Source organism: Cervus canadensis, chromosome 20 (genome assembly GCF_019320065.1).
Source record: "Cervus canadensis isolate Bull #8, Minnesota chromosome 20, ASM1932006v1, whole genome shotgun sequence".
In the NCBI taxonomy this organism is placed as follows: domain Eukaryota; kingdom Metazoa; phylum Chordata; class Mammalia; order Artiodactyla; family Cervidae; genus Cervus; species Cervus canadensis.
In genome coordinates, this window is record NC_057405.1 from 23,007,700 (window position 1) to 23,030,342 (window position 22,643).

At 46.6% G+C, this 22,643-nt stretch overlaps 1 protein-coding gene across 1 annotated transcript; it reads right to left on the reverse strand.

The window, feature by feature from the left end:
• Positions 1–2,313: 2,313 nt before the first annotated feature.
• On the reverse strand, positions 2,314–18,109 carry LOC122422699. The gene is made up of 5 exons (XM_043439322.1): positions 18,088–18,109; positions 4,283–4,494; positions 3,582–3,891; positions 2,896–3,286; positions 2,314–2,317 (listed from the first exon to the last, which is right to left on the reverse strand). Exons 2-5 carry the CDS (start codon positions 4,415–4,417, stop codon positions 2,314–2,316), a joined length of 840 nt encoding a protein of 279 aa, XP_043295257.1. The 5' UTR covers positions 4,418–4,494; positions 18,088–18,109.
• Between the last annotated feature and the right edge of the window lie 4,534 nt (positions 18,110–22,643).

A 22,643-nucleotide genomic window follows, 5' to 3' on the forward strand; every position in this document is an offset into this window, starting at 1 on the left:
TCAGTTTGCATTACAGCACAGATATCTCCCTGAGATGCTTTAAGGTGTCAAGGGCCTTGCCGTTGTACTGTAGCATTGCCTCTCTCATCATAGAGATCTCAGAATGCAATAGGCTAATAGCCTGGTTACTCTCACTTAAAGCTTATGAAAGATGTTAAGGCTTAGATATGGTCAATGACATCCTCCAACCCCATTGAAGGCGCGCGCGCGCACACACACACACACACACACACACACACACACTCACACACACACACACACACACACGGTGCAAAACACACACACACACACACACACACACACACACATATACACACAAGTTACAAAACCAGTACAGTACAGATCTTTGACTCATTGGGATCATCCCAATGGTAGATTGGTTAGGGTTACCTCTATTTCGTTAACATGTATGACCTAAAATTCATGGGAATCCCAGGCTACACCTTAGTATCCATCCCTGTAGATGTGAAGGCCATAAATTAGTACCACAAATATCCCTTTAATACCAGTGTCTACATAGCTTAACCTTTCCCTAAAAAGACTTTTCATTTCGTTCAATAGCTTAAATATGAATGCCCATTGAAAGAGGCTGAACGCAAGATTGCAAAAAGTGGAATGACTGTGCCAACTTCTAGCTCTAAGACAGGTTTCACTCTCCCAGGGTCACCATGGTATTGAATTAGTCTACTTTGTAATGCAGTGAGCTGGGGGTATGTGTTCAGAGTGTGAGGTGTATTGAGACTGTAAGGGGGCTGTTTTGCTGGCAACAGTTCCTATCTATGTTCACTGTCCTTATAACCACCCAGAATCAAAATGAGGTCCTCATGACACAGAGAAAAGACACTGATTCACTTTGCAGTACAACAGAAATTAAGACAACATTGTTTAAATTATACTCCAATGAAACTTTTTTAAAAAGAAGAATTTCAGAATGAAAGACCATTATAAAAAGACTGAAAAACTACCGATGTTTCATACTTCCAAAAAGACGACTGGAAACAACCTTCCTATCTCCTAACACTAATGCATTGTAGCAAAGTAACCCCTTCAAAGTTCTAGGAAGTTTTCTTTCTCATGATTACATGAATTGTCTGGGGAAAATCAATCCATCCACCTTTACTTCTGATTTCATCACTCTGTTCCTACCTAGATTTGATCTAGAACTAGATGTCAAAGAGAAAGTGTCTTGACCACATTTTCTCTCCAGTCTAACTGGTAATTCTGAGCCAAATGTCCCCACCAACCAAATGCAAAGGGAGATTTGACACAGCTGTATTACTCCAGACATCTGCCCCTCCTTTGTCTTCTTTTTGAATGCCAACCGAAAGCACATTTTTGTTTTAGAATAAGAATTCTGCAGCAAAAATGAGATGGGCTAAAATTCTAGACAGCATTCTCCAATGGCTTCCAAAATAAATGCATCAACATTTTTATTTAGCACCACCTGCAAGAAAAGTCTATGGTCAGCGTTCAGGCTCAATAATATAAAAATGAAAATTATTAGCTGGGAAATAGGTTTCAGGATCAGGTCTACAGAGGATAACTTGAAACAACAGAAATCCCTCTTGGAGACAGAGTCTTTAGAATCCTGTATAAGCATGCTATATTTGGAATTTATGTATTAACTCCATTCCCCCTTTGACTCATACACATTCTTCTAAATCAAATGGTTTTCAAATACAAACTCCACCACATAAACAATGGAAATCTACTCTTTATCAGCTTTTCCCAACTGAGGTTCTTTAAGAGAATTTAGCCCCACAGAAAATGATTCCAGGGATTGGTCTTTCAATTTTCCCAAAGAAGATACTTAGCTAACACTACTCTAGAATGAAGAGGAAATAAGTTCACTCATTAACACACAATAGAACTCTTAGGACTTAATTCTCTACAAATCTTAGAGAAGTTCGCTGGTTCTTTTCAAAAGCATAGAAATGTGATCACAAACTAATTTGCATAACACTGCCAGTTTCTCTATGTCCCCAAATACTCCTAACACATTACTGCTGTAACAACCAGTCCTACTACTTGTAAGAAAATAAGAATGGTTTCCATATGCTGACCAGTCTCTATGCTAAATCTTTAAAACTCATCTGCTCATTTAAACAACACTACAGGAATATGATATGGGTATAATTACTATTGCCCATTTGACAGCTGAGGAGTTACTGGTTAGAAGGAATAACTGGCAAAATCAAATTTGAACCTAGAGCCTATCTGACTCAAAAATGCCAGGAGAAAAAGAAATCCATTTTGCTGTGATAAACGCCAAGGGGGCTAGGGTTAGGAAGCCGTCAGAAGGAGGGCCTCCCCTCACCTGCTGGACCAAGCAGGAGGAGGAGGAACGTCAAGATGGAGGCAGGATTGGTTGATAACTACAGCCAAATAGGTTGGGTCACCAAAGAAGAGAAAGTGCCAGGAAGAGGACTGGGACCCCACAAAGTTTGTTCGTGGTCAGGGAGACGGAAGAACAGGGAGTGCTTGCCGTGAATACAGGGTTTGCTGGGAGGTGAGGCGGAAATCTTCAAAGGGTCTGAAACTACAAGGTGGCCATGGTTACACAGCGCTTTGTCGGTCCTCAGTGTCCCCAGATTGCAGCCGTTTTCAATAATTGTTATTATTAGACAACGATAATTGTTAACAACAATAACAATTATTAAACAACAATAATTGTTACTATGACATTGCTATTATTAAATAAATGAATAATTTTATTCTTTCAAACTGAACCAAGAAAAGTACAGAACACCATAGAACAAGTAAAAGAGCACAAAATAGGTAGAGAAAAACCAAATAAACAGACCCTCAAGGGAAGGGAAGTCAGTCTCCCCTGGGTGGGGAGCGAGTTGATGGCATCCATGGGGGGCAGACAGGGATAGCGGCTGCAGAGCCCACGGCTCCCCTGGACCTGGTGTTTCCAGAACGGGCTCTGGGTCTCTGTCCAAAAGAGGGGCCCGTTGTCCCTGCAGCGGTTGGTCAGTCATCGTGGGCGTCTGGGTGTTGAGCAGGAGCCAGGGCAGGCTGTCCCTGCAGAGGTGGTAACTCATGCCCTGACTCGGGTTCTCCTGCCAAAGCCCGAGCGGGTGCAGGTGCAGGTGGAGGTAGACGTTTGGGCCGAGGGGGAGGGACATCGGTGCCTGGGGCTGGGCGTCCTGCAGGCACAGAGGTCCGATCTGCCCAGTGTGGTGGCCAGGAACCAGCTGGTCCAGTGTCTTTGAGGCAGGATGGATCAGGTCTCGATGTCCCCTCAGTGGATCCCTGGGTCCTGCACGTGCAGCAAGCACCTCTGTAGGGACAGGTGTTGGAAATGGAGCCTGGTTGAGTTGGAAGGTCAGAGCTAGGGCTGGGAGAGAAGAAGAGATTACCCAGAGGTCTCCCTTGTCACGGGCCTAACTGGGCTCTAAAGCTTCCCAGGACTTCCAGTAGAATACCCAGCATAGGATGCCTTCTCTGACTGCAGTCTGCAAGATGGTGGGAGGCCAGCCGTTGCTCCAGGCCCAGCCCCAGCTCTGGAGGACTCCTCCCTGGGAAGCTCAGCGCCCCTCCCCACACACTCAGATTCCCAGCCCCAGGCTCCTCACCTCTGTGCTCTGCCGCGCTGGGCTCCAGGTCCTCGTGCTGCCTCAGAGGGAGGGGTGCTCGGGGCTCTGGGTCGGAGCCAGGTGTGCTGAGCCGCGAAGCAGCCCGAGACTGGGCCCCGCGGTGTGTCCTGGGTGGTTTCTGGGGAGGCCTTCCCCTCTTGCTCTTCACTCCCCCTTGGGCTGACCCCTCCATGGGCACGCTCACCTGGACCCTGCACTGGGCCTCACGGGCAGGGGGATGGGGCTCCGACCCCTCCCTCGAGGAGGTGGACGGCGTGTCCCCCTCGTCGGCCACATCCGGTGGGAAGCTCTGCAATGACAGTAAGCGTCAGCCAGGCCTGCTTGGTGTTTTCCGAGCTGGGCCTGGCCAGTATGGCTGCTGCTTCTGCCCACTTGAATTTCTGGTCCCAGCGGAGATGTGTGTCTGCTCAGATACCCACCCGGGAGGAAGGAGACACCTCTTAGGGCGTCAGGTCAACCTGGGCAGTCAGCGCTGCCTGGGCTCTCCCCCTCCCGCCCAGCCTGCTCTCCCCTGGGGTGGGGACGCCACCGGTGCACAGGCTTGACCGCACATCCTTCTGGACTTGCTTGAGGCAGACACACCCCGAGAACCCCCCATCCCCATTCCCAGGGAAAGGACTCGGGGTTGCCCGGGTGGGATGGGAGAGGTGGCCGGGCCCGGCCTGGGGCTCCCGGGTTACCTTCCTGTTCCTTCGGGCAAAGGGCCAGAGGCCTCCTCGGGGGGCCCTGAGCCAGCGTCGCCAGCGATCCCACACACTCTGCCTGTGAGCCCTCCCGAGGCCCCGGCCTCTGGGCAGGGGCAAACAGCAGAACATCTTGGCAGCAAGTGATCTGGCTGGGGTCTCCTCTCGCAGTGGTGCCTGGGTCCCTGGGTTCTGGGTTCTGTTGAGTTCTGTTGCCAGGAAGTGACATCATTTCTTGGGTTCGTTGCTGAGGTCCCTTCCACAGAGCTCCCCAAGGGAACCTGGGTGTTTCTGAGTGTGCAACCACACCCTTAGGCCCCGTGCGGGCACAGTGACACGCACACTGCCCAGCCCTCAGCCTTGGGGGAGGCCTGGGTTCCGCCAGGGCCTGAGCTCTGAGGACACAGCTGCTTTCAGACCAGGCTCCTCCTTCTCCTAGGTCACGTGGCCCTAGACAAGCATGTGCCCCTCAGGGTTTCCCCAGTCTTTCCATCTGCCGAGCGGGGGTCATTCTCCCATCTCCTGCCCAGATCTGTTGGCCTCCGAGACCCCCATGCCTTTCCACCTGGGGCTGGTATCACATGGAGTTTGTGCACTGAGACTTCCCAAAGGAAGGATTCAATACAGGGCTGACCTAGCACGGAATGGGGCAGAAACAGGCTCTGGGACATAGGAAAAGACCCTCCCCTTGCTGCCTTTTCAAGACCACACCCCCCAATTGGGGGGCTGAAAGGAAGACTGGAAGGTCGCCTTCTCTTATATGAAAGAGGAGCCAACTTTCTGGTCCTCTTTTTCCATCGAGATTCTGGTTCAAGTCTCCCAGCTTGGCTTCTGTGGGTGGCTGAGCATAGAATGGCTCCCTGCATTCAGGCAACTGCTCTGAAAATGCAACCATGGATGCAATTATGTACAGCAGTTCTGTTCAAAATGGCTATACATGTTAAGAAGTCGTGATATCCTTCAGTAGATGAATGTGTAGGTCAATTGGATTACATCCAAGTCACTGGGGGCAGAACATGTCATCCTAAGATGTGTCTCCAACATCGGGTGAGTTTGCTGTGTTTAATTCAATAAAATAAAAAAAGAGAAAACCTGAGTAGAAGTTGCCCTTCTTGATTTTAAGATTTATTAATTGATTTTTGGCCGTGCTAGGGCTTCATTGCTTTGAGAGGGCTTCCTCTAGTTCTGGTGAGTGGGGCTCCTCTTGTTGCAGAGCACGGGTCCAGGTGTCCAGGCTTCAGTCGTTGTGCTGCATGTGTTTAGGAGTTGTGACTCCCAGGCTGTAGAGCGCTGGCTCAGTGCGTGTGGTGGATGAGTTTAGCTCCTCTGAGGCATGTGAGATACGCCTGGACAGAGAACCAAACCCGTATCCCATGCATTAGCAGGCAGCTCCTTAACCGGTAGAAGACCAGGGGAGCCCGAGGTTGCCCTTTTGTGAGTTCCGTTTCCGTTTAGTAGGGAAGTCTCTGTTTGTAAGGGTATGTCCCTCTTTGCACCTGAAATAGGATAGTTCCATCTGAAGGAACTCTTCTCAGTGAAGAGGTCCCGGCATAAGTCTGCAGAGAATCATATGCTTGTTTACTGTGCTTTCCATGATAACCTGCCATAACTGGCCTCCCCGCTTCCCCCAAGGTCTTTGCTATGTTTTGAGCTGTAGACGGTATTTACGCTGATGGCTTTGGTCACTGCAGGAAGTGACTCAGTTTCCTTGGCCTCTTCCCCACATGCAAGATATACATGTTATTCAACTTCTGTTTCTCTCCTGATATTTTGGCTTTCATGATGGAGAAGGAAGGCTCAACCAAGAACCAAAAGGGCAGAGGGAAATTGTGTTTCCTCCTATACGCATGCAAAGGAAGAATACTCAACAGTGGACAGGAGTGAAAAGTCAGCCCTTGAAAGACAGGGATAAATGTTCGATGCATGTGGCTAAGTGAGAGAATGCAGTCTGAAGAGGCTGAGTACAGTATGACCCCATTGATGACATTCTTGGAACGGCAAATCTCCACAGATGTGAAAAGAGATCCTGGGGTGGGGAATTTGAACTGATCCTTCAGATGGATTCCTGTTAATATGCGTTTGCTAAACAGATCGATTCATATAGTGCAAGGGGTCAATCATGATCTATTCAAATTTCCTTTTTTAGGCTATCGGAGTGCACAGAATGGAATGCCAAATACCACAGAATCAAACTGTATTAGAAATGCATGGAAAAACTTCACCATAGGGGATGAGGTAACGGTGCTGACCTAAATGAACTTTAGAAATGAAGAGACTCTCTAGACTAAAGGCAAAATGGACCATACCTAAGCAGTAGGCTTTGTTTTCTGGAGTTCTGTCCAGAGTGTGAAAGTGAAAGTCACTCAGTTGTGTCTGTCTCTTTGTGACCCTATGGATAGTCCAAAGAGTTCTCCAGGCAAGAGTACTGGAGTGGGTAGCCTTTCCCTTCTCCAGGGGATCTTCCCAACCCAGGGATCGAACCCATGTCTCCCGCATTGCAGGTGCATACTTGACCAGCTGAGCCACAAGGGAAGTGTAGTAGCTGACACTTCTGAAACCACTGTTTATGTCATCTGGAAAGGTCCAATGCACAGATAAATGGCAGATGGTGGAAGCCTGGTTCCTGCCTGTGGGAGTGACAGTTATAGAGAAGCAAGGGGACAAAAGAGATATAGAGAAACCCTCCACATCCTGGATCTAGACTTCCTGCGAGGATGGTGTGGGGAGTCGACGACCTGGGGAAATGCACAGATCTTCATACCTGGAGTGCCATGCAGATGGAGTCACCTCACACCCCATCCTTCCACCCACACTAGCTGGAAATGAGGCAGAAGAGACATAGGCCCCAGGCTGAGAACCTGGAGGCCCTCCTATGTGGACAGACACAGTAAGATGAAGACAATAGCAGGAGGCAATAGGACCTGATCCCTGTCCAGAGAACTGACGAAAGACCATAGAGTCCTCATTGTCAGGGTCGAGGAGACCTGTTCGACTACACAGGTGCAGAAGAGCTCCCAAGGGTCAAAGGACGAGAGGGCGCCCCCCTACAGTCAGTCAGTGACATCAACTCCCCTTAGGCTTCCTTGCTAGAACCTGCCTTGGCTAAGTGATGCACACACATGGGAAGGAACCTGAGAGAAACCAAATACAGACTCAGAACCAGACAGAGCAAGATGGTGGGCCAGAGGAAACCTGAGAGAAACACTGCATGTGAGTGATTTAAGCCACCGCAATGGGGACATCTCTTTCTGAGCGCACAGTTTTGGCTATTCACACAGACGGTCTTTCCACTTAATAAACACTTGACTTGTTTCAATCCTTTCTGCTTCTTTGTGGAAATTCATTCCTGCAAAGCCACTCAGCCAGCGCCTTGTCACTGACCACTGGTCTAGCAGTAAAGATTCAACTCTTTCACTGCCATTGCCTGACTTCAGTCTCTGGCTGGGAACAGAAACCCTAATTCAAGCAATGCTGGCCAAGGGTTCCTGAGGTCAGAAACACTCAGACTCTTTTAGATATGCTCGTGTCCAGGCAGATAAAAGAGCATGAGGGTGCTTCTAGCCCAAAGCCATCCCGAATCCAGGCCCTTGGAGGTGGAATCAGGATGGTGGTGTCTGGGCCTATGATCAGCAGGTGAGAAGAAGGAGGTGGGCCAGTCCTGAGGGCAGAAGTTCCCTAAAGTATGTGAGCCACAGTGCCCTGATGGGACTTATTCCCAGGGTGGACATGGGAGTAGCTACCTTGGTTCTCTTTTTAACCCAAACCCCTCTGATGCAGCCATTGGAGTAGTAGGCCCATAAATCTGGTAGTGTCTCAAAATCTGACACAACAGCTTTACAAGGAACAGGAGTATATACTTCAGAACCTTCCAAAATGAGGGTGAGAAAAGTGAAATTCAGAGAGGTGAATCTGAGGAGCTTTTCCTACAAAGTGTACTTTTATAGTCAGCTTTAAGTATTTTTTGCTTGTTCTGGGTTTTCTCTTTGGCCCTGATGCTTGCTGGATATCCATTTTCCAACCAGGGTTTGAACTCTGGCCACAACAGAGAAAGAGTCAAATCCTAACTACTATGCTACCAGGGAACTCTCTCATCAGTGGTTTTAAGTGTCGCTCTTGCCACCCCACAAAAGTGGACTTTTAGCAACAACTAAGACACCATTTCTCAGAGTACATCATGAAAAATGCTGAGCTAGATGAAGCACAAACTGGAATCAAGATTGCTGGGAGAAATATCAATAACCTCAGATATGCAGATGACATCACCCTCATGGCAGAAAGCAAAGAAGAGCTAAAGAGCCTCTTGATGAAAGTGAAAGAAGAGTGAAAATTTTGGCCTAAAACTCAACATTCAGAAAACTAAGATTATGGCATTTGGTCCCATCACTTCATGGCAAATAGATGGGGAAACAATGGAAACAGTGACAGACTTTATATTTTGGGCTGCAAAATCACTGTAGATGGTGGCCACAGCCATGAAATTAAAAGACACTTTGTCCTTGGAAAATAAGTTATGACCAACCTAGACAGCATATTAAAAAGCAGAATCATTATTTGCCAACAAAGGTCCATCTAGTCAAAGTTATGGTTTTTCCCTAGTCATATATGGATGTGAGAGTTGGACTATAAAAAAGCTGAGCGCTGAAGAATTGATGGTTTTGAACTGTGGTATTGGAGAATACTCTCGAGAGTCCCTTGGACAGCAAGGAGATCCAACCAGTCCATCCTAAAGGAGATCAGTCCAAAATATGCATTGGAAGAACTGATGCTGAGGCTGAAACTCCAATATTTTGGCCACCTGATGGGAAGAACTGACTCATTGGAAAAGATCCTAATCATGGGAAAGATTGAGGGCAGAAGGAGAAAGGGACGCAGAGGATGAGATGGTTGGATGGCATCACCGGCTCACTGGACATGAGTTTGAGTAAACTCTGGGAGTTGGTGATGGACAGGGAGGCCTGGCGTGCTGCTGTCCATGGTGCTGCAAAGAGTCAGACATGACTGAACGACTGAACTGAACTGAACTGAACTGTTTGTAGTAGTTTTACTTAAAATAGTCAAAATTTGGTGGGTAAAGAAGCAATTGTTCAACAGATGGACAATTTATATCTAAACAATGCAGAATTTGCTTCATAAGGGAATGGACTGCGGATACACTCAAAATTTATAAATATCAAAACATTATGCTTAGAGATCAAAGATGACACAAACAGATGGAGAGATACACCATGTTCTTGGATTAACTGAATCAATATTTTGAAAATGACTCTACTACCCAAAGCAATCTAGAAAGTCAATGCAATCCATATCAAATTACCAATGGCATTTTTCACCAAATTAGAACAAAAATTTTTGCAATTTGTATGGAAACACAAAAGATCCTGAATAGCCAAAGTCATCTTGAGAATGAGAAATGAATCTGGAACAGGCAGCCTCCCTCGCTTCAGACGATACCACAAAGCTACAGTAATCAAGACAGTGTGGCAGTGGCAGAAGGACAGAAATAAAGCTCAATGGAGGCTGAAACATAGAAGAAGACTTCGATGTCTCCCAAAGAAGACATACAGATGGCCAAAAACCCATGAAAAGGTGCTCAACATCACTCACTATTCTGTCAGGACTGGAGAAATGCAAATCAAGACTGCAAATGTGGTATTACATCACACCAATCACAATGGGCATCATCAAAAAATGTATAAACAATGCAGGAGAGGATATAGAGAAAAGGGAACCCTCTTGTGCTCTTGCTGGGAATGTACATTGATACAGCTACTATGGAGGGCAGTATGGAGGTTCGATAAAAATCTGAAAATAGGACTACCATATGACGCAGCAATCCCATTACTTGGCAATGGCTTGAGAAAACCATAATTTGAAAAGACACATGCACCCTACTGTTCATGGGGTTGCAAGGAGTCAGACAGGACTGAGCAACGAGCATAGTGTATATGTATATATACACACACACATATATGAGAAACAGATGTAAAGAACAGGCCGTTTGACTCCATGGGAGAAGGTGAAGGTGGGATGATTTGAGAGAATAACACTGAAACATGTATATTACCATATGTGAAATAGATAGCCAGTCCAGGTTTGATGCATGAGACAGGTGCACGGGGATGACCCTGAGGGATGGGATGGGGAGGGAGGTGGGAGGGGGGCTCAGGATGGGGGACATATGTACACCCATGGCTGATTCATATGAATGTATGGCAAAAACCAATACAATAACGTAAAATAATTGGCCTCCAATTAATATAAATTTATAGAAAAATACGAACACCATGGACAGCATAAATAAGCAAAATGTTATCCATATATTTCTAATGAATGTTATAATGAATGGGGACATTTCCTTTTCAGGAAAAAACCTGAACATTAATAAAAATAAATTAAGGAAATTTAAAAACGAACAAAAGCAACAACAGAAAAGTTACTATCCAAACAAAACATGTCAGACACAAAGGAAAACACATAATCCGATCTGTATGAAATCCTTGAGAAGTAGATCTAATCTCTGGCAATCAACAGATTATTGGCTGCCTGGGGTTCATTGAAGTGGTTGAGAAAAGGACAAGAGAATATTTGGGGTGATGGATACATTCTATATCTGTTACATGTATAGGTAACCCTCAAACAACACAGGTGTGGATTGCACAGGTCCTCTTACAGCTGGATTTTTTTGATAAATACATCCTATGATATGACCCATGAGTTTTGAATCTACAGATGTGAAACTGAGGCTACAGAGGGCTGATTGTAAAGTGTACACATATTTTTTGACTACATGGAGTGTCTTAATACATTTTTGCTTTCAAATAACTAAATTTTCTAAAGGGGATGCTGCTCAGAGATACAAGTTGTTACTTTCATCTCCACCTGCCTACCTCCCATCTTCATGTTGATATCTAAGAGATGCCTCAACCTCAGTCAAGTCCACAGTCGTGACTTGTCACTTACCATCTGTTCCTCCAGGGCCCCCCCCCCCCGACATAGTTGTCACCGCTTCTTGTTTCTCAGGCCCAAACAATGGTGTCATTCTTGGCTGCTTCCCTTCCACCAACTCCAGATATGAAGATATGAATTGAAATAAAAAGTTGATTCTGTATTTCAAATGTATCTAGTCCTACCCAAATATGAGCACTTACTTTATTACACTACTAGTACCAGTCAGCAGTGAAGTGAATTTTAAGTCAATGGTACTTTATTAACTGTCCATGTAGATGGAATAAAATCAATCCAACAAAAGTCAGTTCCAAGTGAATAGCGAATCTAAATGGGAAGACAAGGAAAACGGGAAGATGACATGGGGGAACATCTTCATGATTTCAGGTAGGCAAAAATCCAAGGACAGGAAACTCTCTGCTCTGTTCATGGTGTATCTCCAGTGTAGATGCCCAGTATTTACAGAAGGAACATAAAGGAAACTTCAACAAAATCTGTAGAAATCTACACACATGCAAGTACTTGGGTCATTGTGAAGACACACACTGTTCTTAATGATCAGATTGAATGTTAGAAATGTCACTTCTTATTAGTCTGACATCTAATGCAATCCTAATTAAATAACATTCAGGCTAATTTTCAGGATAAACTGGTTCTAAGCTTCACATAGAAAAACTGAGCAAGAATACCTCAGGAAACCCTTGAGGGAAAAAAATCAGGTCAAGTGATAAGGGGTGATAAGGCCTACCAGGAGATGAGACAGATTTTAAAGCCATGATTATTATCATTTTGTTGAAGAATCCAGGCCACTATGTAGTACAAGGTGCATTATTGGCTCATGAACCACTACTGAAAATACTGCCTATTGTTAAGCCTTCCCATTCAGAGATCTGAGAAGTGTGAAGACACATGTGCCTTGGACTGCCCTTGATGCATGGATTCTCAGAGAGAGGAATAGAACAATGAAAAAGCCAGATACAGACTCCCAAACATGCATACTTTTAGTAGATTAACGTAACATTTCAGATAGTTGGGAAAAGGGAGATCTTTTCTTGACTGATAGTCAGAAATCTAGATAGTCATCTAGGAAAGAATATTCTTGTCTCACACTTTATACACACACACACACACACACACCTCCTACAGCTGGCCCAAAGGTGTTCAACCAAAAGCCAAGAGACAAACAGTTGTGTAGAAGCCAGGGGATAACAATTATTATATCATCAGAATAGGAAAGGCCTTTCCAAATACGCCAAAAGTCACACAAACTGATAATCTGCATAAAAATGAAACCCAGTGGTGAGGCCAATCCTGTCCCAGAATTGAAGTGAAAACCCAAAAGGAAAGCTGGGAGGTAGCCTAGCCCCTCGCCCCACGCCATCGTGTTTTCAGGGTCCTCATTCTCCCCAGAACCCCACCCACATGGCTGGTGCTGTTCCAATGGATATGGGACCTCAGTCAGTTCCTAGAAGGAGAGGGTCACTTATATGGAAAGCAGGTTGAACGGTGCCCCCAAAAGAAGTGTGCCCCAGAAACTGTGAAGGGATCTTGTCTGAGAAAAGGGTCTTTGATATCAATAGACTTGCTCCACAAAGGGCTGCTACAAACCATCTATTTGTTTAAAACTTTTTTTTCAAGGGAGCGATGTGTGAAGGGCAATAAATCAAGACTCAGGAAGCCAAGACATGCCTGCACTTAGTGTAGCCTAGGAGGATGCCTCGGTGGCCCCTACCCACTGACCTAGCAGAACAGGGTCATCCAGCATTGCAACATTGAAATCTGTCGGAGCTGGCCTGTGCTCTGCCTCCCCTGATGTCCTACAAGCTCTTCTGCTTTTAAGGGTCTCTTGAAGTAACAGCTCTATTGAGATAAAATTCATATTAACAGGCGATTCATCCATTTAGAGCTTATAGTTCAGTGGTTTTTATTATATTCAAAAATAACCATTACACTATGTAATTTCAGAATCTTTCGTCAGCTCAAGATGAAAACTAGGGACTTCCCTGGTGGCCCGGTGTTTGAGAGCTCACCTTGCAATTCAGGGGACTCAGGAAGTGGAATCGCACATGCCATGAAGCAACTGGGTCTATGCACCACAGCTACTGAGGCCTGCCCACTCTGGAGGCCACGCGACGCACCAGAGAGCCTGTGCACCACAGCAAGGGGTCTGGGAAACGCAGTGAAGATCCAACATGCAGCAGCTGAGACGCGACGAAAACAAATACATAAAGAAAAGAAACATCATACTTAAGACTTTAAAACTTTAATATTTTTAGAGAAAGATTTTTAAATTCTAAAAGGTGCTCTACCATTTTCCAAAGTTTCATACATGATTTCACCTAACCGCCTATATTCCCATAATAACTTTTTTTCTCCCCCACCCCTGTATTGTTCTCCCTACTACTATATTTTATAGATATATAAAATCATGAACTCTGAAAAATAAACACCAAAAAAACACAAATTGATGTAGTGTGCCATCTTAACAGGGCAGGGTGTTCCTTGACTTCCCTAGTGATTAGTGAGGCTGAATATTTTTAACTGGCTGGACATTTGTGTGTCTTTGGGGAAATGTCTATTTAACTTCCTTGCACATGATCTAAACAGGTTGTTTATGTTCAGTTTTAGGAGTTCTCAATATTAGAGGTATAAATCCCTTATAACATGATTTTATCACACTAGACTTAATATTGGGGTTGCTCAGCATGGTCAGTGGTCACTATGGACTCAGCCCCACCTCCATGCTCACATCCTCTGTCCTCACTGAAACATGCACGGTTCACTACAGAGAACTTTCTGGGGCACTTGTGTATACTAGAAACGCAATGGCCAAATGCGAGGAAAAGACACAGAAAAGGACATCTGCCTCTGGGGTGCTCCACAAATTTCCAATGATCTGAAGTCCTTGATACTCGGGATTTTGAAAACTGCTTCTTAATATATAGGTGGAGAAAGGAGGCCCATTAGGATGACTTGGTATCCATTGGGAAAGTAAGTTGGATCACTACCTGACAAAACACCACCAAAGATTAGACACAAACCAAGAAAACAATACTTCAAAGAAAAACTTGATAAATTTTAGAACAATTTTTGATGAGTGAATCTTTTTTTTTATTGAGGTATGTTGATTTTTAATGATTTGTTAGTTTAAGGTGTACAGCAAAGTGATTCCATGATTCAGTCTCTCAGGTGCTTCCTTGGACAAAACTCACTCCCTTTAGGAGGCCCCTGGGCCATGTCCTCTAACTCAAAACAGCTCATAATCTTGAAAACACAGAGCAGGAAGTGGTGTTGCTCATGGGGTTTTTTTGACTGAATAAATTATTCTAACATGACACAAAAAACAAGCCTAGAGGCTAGGAGAGGATCTCCAAACCTATCTTCAAACAGGAGGCCTTCCTCCCTTGAATGTGGGTGCGTGAAACTGGGCTTGGGAAGGGAAGAGGTGTGTCATGAGTATTTTGTCAGGAGAGAACAAAGTGGTGTGTGGAGAGGATAGGCAGGCACGTCCCAGGACATGAGCACTGGGACACAGTGACTGCACTCTCATCCCTGCTCTTGGGGCATCGCACTGTCTCACACCCTTGACACAGCTCAAATGTGAGTCCTGGAGAGTAAGGTCACATGACCTGGACCTGGTCAATTGGTGTGATCCATCCTCCCTGGCCACCATGACTGGCTCAGGACTGGGGCGGTGACCAACCGGGGCCCAAGGCCGGGCCTCACACTGGAATCAAGGGGAAGAAGAGGTCTCGTTCGGCCAGGAGGGGTGGGGCCGGGTGATGTCAGTCTACAGCAGTGTGAGGGGCGTGAGGTCGGCTTGGGGCAGTTCTTGGCCTTCCTGCTCACGTCAGGGCAGAGTCGCCGTCCTGAGGATGAGGGCGCTGCTGAGCCCAGGGGTTGCGAGCGCCCGTTCCTGCTGTGGTCCCGGAGCTCCTCCTGAGACCTGAGGGAAGCCGTCTGCCTGTGAGTCCTCTTCTGCTTGTCTGTAGCTTCTTTGAACCCCGCTGGGTTTTCTGTCCAGCGGGCTAAGTGGAGATCCTGGAAGTGCAACTGTGTGGGGTTTGGCTGGCTTCAGGGAAGAAACGCCAGATGCCACTGGGAGACCCCAGTTATTCCGGATTCAGGCGATGTCTCTAAGGGCTAGATATTAATTCTCGGATAACCCAAATTAGTCTTCACAGGATTAAGATAGCAACCTGCTAAGAGAGCAATTGATGTCCACATTCTAGAGGATGAAACTGGTGCTCAGAGAAGGGGCAGCGTGGCTACTACAAGGAGATGTGGACCCAGAGAGAATCCTCAGATTCTACCATTTGAACTCAGGGAAGCCACTGGTGTGGGTTGTCCGTGTGTCAGGGGCTAAGGCACCCAGCCCACACTGGATACTGTCGGGGCCTGACTTGGTAACTGCCATCTGGTAGCTTTGAGATTTCCAAAAGCAGTTTGCGCTGAAGAGAGGAAGGGCACCTCGCTTCATCCACGCCACCACACTCCAGATTCCCACTTACACTGACACCTTTCTCTTGATTTCTAAGAAAGTTACAGAGTCACCCTCATGTGACCATATTTCCTGACTACTGTTCACGGTCTGCCATCTGGAGCTGCTACAGGAGAAGCCAACAGCCTTTGCATCTGAGTACCTCTCTTCCTTTGGATCTTGGGGGCCCTAGTCCCCACTTGCACACCACAGGCCTTTCCAAGTATTGTGGGGACCCTCACTCAGTTTGCAGCCCATTGTATCCATTGTTGTCCTTTCAATGCCTCCCTTGAAACTCAGCTTGTGAGCTCCTTTGTCTGCAGCGTGGCCCGCCTGGCTGCCCCCGGATGGACAGAGCTGACAATGAAACAACAGCTCAGATCTGACAGCTCAGAAGCTCTGTACAAAGGGGCCTGACTCTTCACAGTGGAGAGGGTTTCGTAGCCTCCAGGGTTCTGGAACCCGTGCTTGGGCCAAAGTGACTCCACAGGCATTTTAATGCCTGGGGAGAGTCCTGGCTATAGTGGGAATGGTTTGAGTCTCCTGAGGTTCTGAAGGCCCACTGTATGCAGGTTCACGGTGCAGAGAGAGGAGAAAGTGGAGGCCTGCCCTGGAGGTGGTGAGAGCCCATGGATGGGTCAGACAGGCAGGCAGGGCAGGATGGCACCTGAGCCGCCTTCATGGAGGGGTGGTGTGGGGCCAGAGGACGAGAAGCAGGTCTGCTCCCTCGGCTGGTGCCCAGGGCAGGTTGTCACCAGACGGAACAGTTGCCGTGGTGATGGCCATCACTGCTGTCTGCAAAGGGTTTACATTGGTGTGTGTCTTATTCTGAGTGGGCAGGCCATCTCTAAAGTAGACTGGCCATGGGCATGGCCTCTCCTTGGACTCCCTGTGTGTTCTATTCTTTATGGAGCATTGATTTCCTGAGGGTTTTTGGGCCACAAGGATGTTGGGTCATTCTCTAGCCTTCTCTCATGAGGAATGCTTTACCAGTTATTTTTGTGGTTTCTTTTTCCAGCTCTTTTTCTTGGCTTATTTTGTGAGTTTGTTTTTTGCCTTCTGGTTGAGATGTCACACTTACAACAGAAATGCCTGCCTGGAGATTATGATGACATTTGCCAAAAGGGCTTCATTTGGCCAATGATATCTTGAAAGTAACTACACCATCCTTTCAGATACCCAAAGGTACTTCAAATGAAACAAAAACAAGAGTTCTCAAATGTAGTCTTACACATGAGGGGAGTCAGAGAAAAACTACTTCTATCACTTCACTGATAGTCATTGATTGGAGACAACCAGAATATAGAAGAAAGGAAGAAAGAAAAGGATTAAAGTTTTTTCAAGGACAGGGGGAGGGACGAACAGGGACCTGAATACAGAATTTATTGGGAGATGGGGTGGAAAGATTGAAAGGTTCTGACACTACAAAGTGGTGATGATTACACAGTATTTTGAAAGTCCTCAGTGTTCCCAAATTGCAACATTATGATAAAATTTAATTAAAAACTTAACGGAAAAAAATACAGAACGCCAAGAAAAAAAAAAAAACAAAAAACAGGAGAAAGTGCCAGACAAACCAAATGAAAAGTCTCTTAGGGGAAGGGAACTCAATCTCCCCTGGGTTGGGAGCAAGTTGATGGCATCCATGGGGGGCAGACAGGGATAGAGGCTGCAGAGCCAAACCTGCCCTTGGACATGGTGTTTCTAGAAATGGAAATGTAAAGGGCTCTGAGTCTCTGTCCACAGCGGGGGCCTGCTCTCCCTGCAGCGGTGGGTCAGTCATCGTGAACATCTGGGTCTTGGGCAGGAGCCAGGGCAGGCTCTCCCTGCAGAGATGGTAACTCATGCCCTGACTCGGGTTCTCCTGCCAAAGCCCAAGCAGGTGCAGGTGCAGGTGGAGGTGGATGTTCGGGCTGAGAGGGTGGGACATCGGTGCCTGGGGCTGGGGGTCATGCAGGCACAGAGGTCCGATCTGCCCAGTGTACTGGCCAGTACCCAGCTGGCCCGGTGTCTTTGGGAGAGAAAGGCTCAGGGTTCGATCTCCCCTCAGCGGATCCCTGGGTCCTGAACCTGGAGCAACCACCTTTGTAGGGACAGGTCTTGGAAGTGGAGCCTGGTTGAATTTGAAGGCCGGTGTTAGAGCTGTGAGAGAAGAAAAGATTACCCACAGACCAGTCTTGTCATGTTCATATCCGGGGACAGAAAGCTTTCCTGAGTTTCCCAAAGAATACCCAGTATAGGATGCTTTCTGACTGCAGTCTACAAAATGGTGTGAGGCCAGCCGTTGCTCCAGGCCCAGCCCCAGCTCTGGGGGACTCCTCCCTGGGAAGCTCAGCGCCCCTCCCCACACTCAGATTCCCAGCCCCGGGCTCCTCACCTCTGTGCTCTGCCGCGCTGGGCTCCAGGTCCTTGTGCTGCCTCAGAGGGAGGGGTGCTCGGGGCTCTGGGTCGGAGCCAGGTGTGCTGAGCCGCGAAGCAGCCCGAGACTGGGCCCCGCGGTGTGTCCTGGGTGGTTTCTGGGGAGGCCTTCCCCTCTTGCTCTTCACTGCCCCTTGGGCTGACCCCTCCATGGGCACGCTCACCTGGACCCTGCACTGGGCCTCACGGGCAGGGGGATGGGGCTCCGACCCCTCCCTCGAGGAGGTGGATGGCGTGTCCCCCTCGTCGGCCACATCCGGTGGGAAGCTCTGCAATGACAGTAAGCGTCAGCCAGGCCTGCTTGGTGTTTTCCGAGCTGGGCCTGGCCAGTATGGCTGCTGCTTCTGCCCACTTGAATTTCTGGTCCCAGCGGAGATGTGTGTCTGCTCAGATACCCACCCGGGAGGAAGGAGACACCTCTTAGGGCGTCAGGTCAACCTGGGCAGTCAGCGCTGCCTGGGCTCTCCCCCTCCCGCCCAGCCTGCTCTCCCCTGGGGTGGGGATGCCACCAGTGCACAGGCTTCTGACCGCACATCCTTCTGGGCTTGCTTGAGGCAGACACACCCCGAGAACCCCCCATCCCCATTCCCAGGGAAAGGACTCGGGGTTGCCCGGGTGGGATGGGAGAGGTGGCCGGGCCGGCCTGGGGCTCCCGTGTTACCTTCCTGTTCCTTCGGGCAAAGGGCCAGAGGCCTCCTCGGGGGGCCCTGAGCCAGCGTCGCCAGCGATCCCACACACTCTGCCTGTGAGCCCTCCTGAGGCCCCGGCCTCTGGGCAGGGGCAAACAGCAGAACATCTTGGCAGCAAGTGATCTGGCTGGGGTCTCCTCTCGCAGTGGTGCCTGGATCCCAGGGTTCTGGGTTCTGTTGAGTTCTGTTGCCAGGAAGTGACATCATTTCTTGGGTTCGTTGCTGAGGTCCCTTCCACAGAGCTCCCCAAGGGAACCTGGGTGTTTCTGAGTGTGCAACCACACCCTTAGGCCACATGCAGGCACAGTGACACGCACACTGCCCAGCCCTCAGCCTTGGGGAGGCCTGGGTTCCGCCAGTGCCTGACTTCTGAGGACACAGCTGCTTTCAGACCAGGCTCCTCCTTCTCATAAGTGACGTGGCCCTGGACAAGCATGTGCCCCTCAGGGTTTCCCCAGTCTTTCCATCTGCCGAGCGGGGGTCATTCTCCCATCTCCTGCCCAGATCTGTTGGCCTATGAACAGCTGCAGTTCCTGTTCAACCCATGGGCTGGTATCACATGGATCTCATGCACTGAGACTTCACACACAAAGGATTCAATACAGGGCTGACATAGCACAAAATTGGGCAGAAACAGGCCTCGATGGGCTCTGGGACCTAGGAAAAGGCACTCACCTTCCTTCCTATTTCGAGACCCTCCTCCCCCACCCCACACCCCGCCCCAGTGGGAGGACCGAAAGTAAGACTATGCCATCACCCTCTCCTATATACAAATTTCTGGTCCTCTTACTAGCTGTCATGAAGCCTGGTGCATCCATATCAGGGCTTCTTTCTTCAGCTTGTACTGAATATTTAGGCTCTTTCATGTTTCCATACACACTTTGGAATCCTTTCTTTTAATTCCGTGAGAACGTCTCTTGGTATTTTAATAGGAATAGCCTGCAAGTTATTAGCTTGATACCCCAGTTTAAAACATTAGCTTGAGACAGACAATTGGATTAATATTTAGAACTAGTTCTGGGATCTGTGAGCTAAAAGCAAAATAAAGAAATAGGTTCCATAAAAGGAGACATCACTCAGGCAAGTCCAGGCATGGGATAGTTTTAAACTGCAATAGTAACTGTATAGATGTACCTGTTTTAAAGATTTTTAATGCTTTCTCTCAATCGCTCTATTCTCTATTGCCATGCAGAGACTCTACTTATATATGCCTGATACCCAGCTCGCTTGACAAATGGTCAGCCCTCAAACAAATTATAAAGTCAAATGATAAAAAAGAAAAGGAGAACAAATAAAACTATGACTATCCAGAAATCCCGTGGTGGTCCTGGTGCTAAGACTCCGCACTCACCAAGTAGGAGCCCAGATTCGATTCCTCGTCAGGGAACTATATCCCATAGACCACAGTTGAGACCCAGAGCAGCCAAATAAAAGAAATAAATAAAAATTACAAATGCCACTGACAGCATTAAAAAAAAAAAAAAAAACATGATATCCATATATTTCTGATAAATGTTATAAGAAATGGGGACATTTCCTTTTTTGGAAAAGACCTGAGGATCATTAGAAATAAATTAAGAAAATTTAAAAACAAACAAAAAGCAGAAAACATATTATGCCAAACAAAAGAAGTCAGACACAAATGAAAACACATGATGCGACTTTGATGAAATCCTAGAAAAATAGATCTAATCTCTTGAGACCAACAGATAATTGGCTGCCTGGTGTTGATCAAAGTGGTTGGGAAAAGGACAAGAGACGATTTGGGGTGATAGAAATATTCTGTATCTTGCCTGTGGTGGCTGTACATGGGTGTATTTATGTCAGAAATCATAAAACTATACCTTTAAGTTTTATTGCATGTAGATCATACTAAGCTCATGAAAAGATACTTAACAGGATTTGTCACTAGAGAAATGCAGTTTAAAATCACAATGAGAAACCACCTCACATCTAAGATAGCTTCAATGTAAATATCAGAAACAACAGAATATAACAAGAGTGGAGAGGATTAACAAGTGGTGGGAGAGTGTGGAGACCCTGGAACCCTGTATCTTGCTGGGGAGAATGAAAGATGTGACCCCTGTGGAAAAGAGTTCACAGATTCCTCCAAAAGTTAAAATTACCATATGACCTGGCTCTCCTAGGTCTAAACCCAAAAGAATTGCCAGTAGGGACTCCAACAGATACTTGTACATGAATATTCATACCAGCACCATTCACAACAACCAAAAGAGTGATGCAAATCAAACATTCATCAGTGGGGCAGAGGATAAACAAACTGTGTTACATACACAGTTACCCCTCAAAGAACACAGATTTGAACTGCACAGGTCCACTTACACCTGGAGTTTTTTCAGGAAATACATACTATGACACGTTGCATGGTTTTTGAATCCACAGAAGTTAAACTGAGCTTATAGAGGGCTGACTGTAAAGTTTACACAGGTTTTTTACTACATGGAAGGTCTTAATACTTTTTTGCTTTCATAGACCTAATTTGGGAAAGGGAATGGTGCTCAGAGATACAGCCTGATACTTTCATCTCCACTTGCCTACTTCCCATCTTCATTTTGAAGTCTGAGAGATGCCTCAGTGTCAGCAGGGTCCACAGCCATGACTTTCTGCCTATACTCTGTTCCTCCGGGTGTCCTCCACACCATAGTTATCACCACTTCTTGTTCCTCAGGCCAAAACACCAAACAACTATTTCACGCTTGGAAAACAATGGTTTCATTCTTGGATCCTTCCTTTTTCACCAACTCCAGACATGAATTAAGTTGATTCTGTCTTTCAGATATATCTAGCTCAAAAGAAATGCAAAAAAGCAAAGTGGCTGTCTGAGGAGGCCTTACAAATAGCTGTGAAAAGAAGAGAAGCAAAAAGAAGAGGAGAAAAGGAAAGATAGTCCCATCTGAATGCAGAGTTCCAGAGAATAGCAAGGAGAGATTAAAAAAAGCCTTCCTCAGTGATCAATGCAAAGAAATAGAGGACAACAACAGAATGGGAAAGATAAGAGATCTCTTCAAGAAAATTAGAGATACCAAGGGAACATTTCATGCAAATATGGGCTCGACAAAGGACAGAAATGGTATGGACCTAACAGAAGCAGAAGATATTAAGAAGAGGTGGCAAGAATACACAGAAGAACTGTACAAAAAAGATCTTCATGACCCAGATAATCACAATGGTGTGATCACTCACCTAGAGCCAAACATCCTGGAATGTGAAGTCAAGTGGGCCTTAGGAAGCATCACTACGAGCAAAGCTAGTGGAGGTGATGGAATTCCAGTTGAGCTATTTCAAATCCTGAAAGATGATGCTGTGAAAGTGCTGCACTCAATATGCCAGCAAATTTGGAAAACTCAGCAGTGGCCACAGGATTGGAAAAGTTGTTTTCATTCCAATCTCAAAGAAAGGCAATGCCAAAGAATGCTCAAAGTACTGCACAGTTGCACTAATCTCACATGCTAGTAAAGTAATGTTCAAAATTCTCCAAGCCAGGCTTCAGTAATACATGAACCGTGAACTTCCAGATGTTCCAGCTGGTTTTAGAAAAGGCAGAGGAACCAGAGATCAAATTGCCAACATCTGCTGGATCATTGAAAAAGCAAGAGAGCTCCAGAAAAACATCTATTTCTGCTTTATTGACCATGCTAAAGCCTTTGATTGTGTGGATCACAATAAACCGTGGAAAATTCTGAAAGAGATGGGAATACCAGACCATCTGTCCTGTCTCTTGAGAAACCTTTATTCAGGTCAGGAAGCAACAGTTAGAACTGGACATAGAACAACTGACTGGATCCAAATAGGAAAAGGAGTGCAT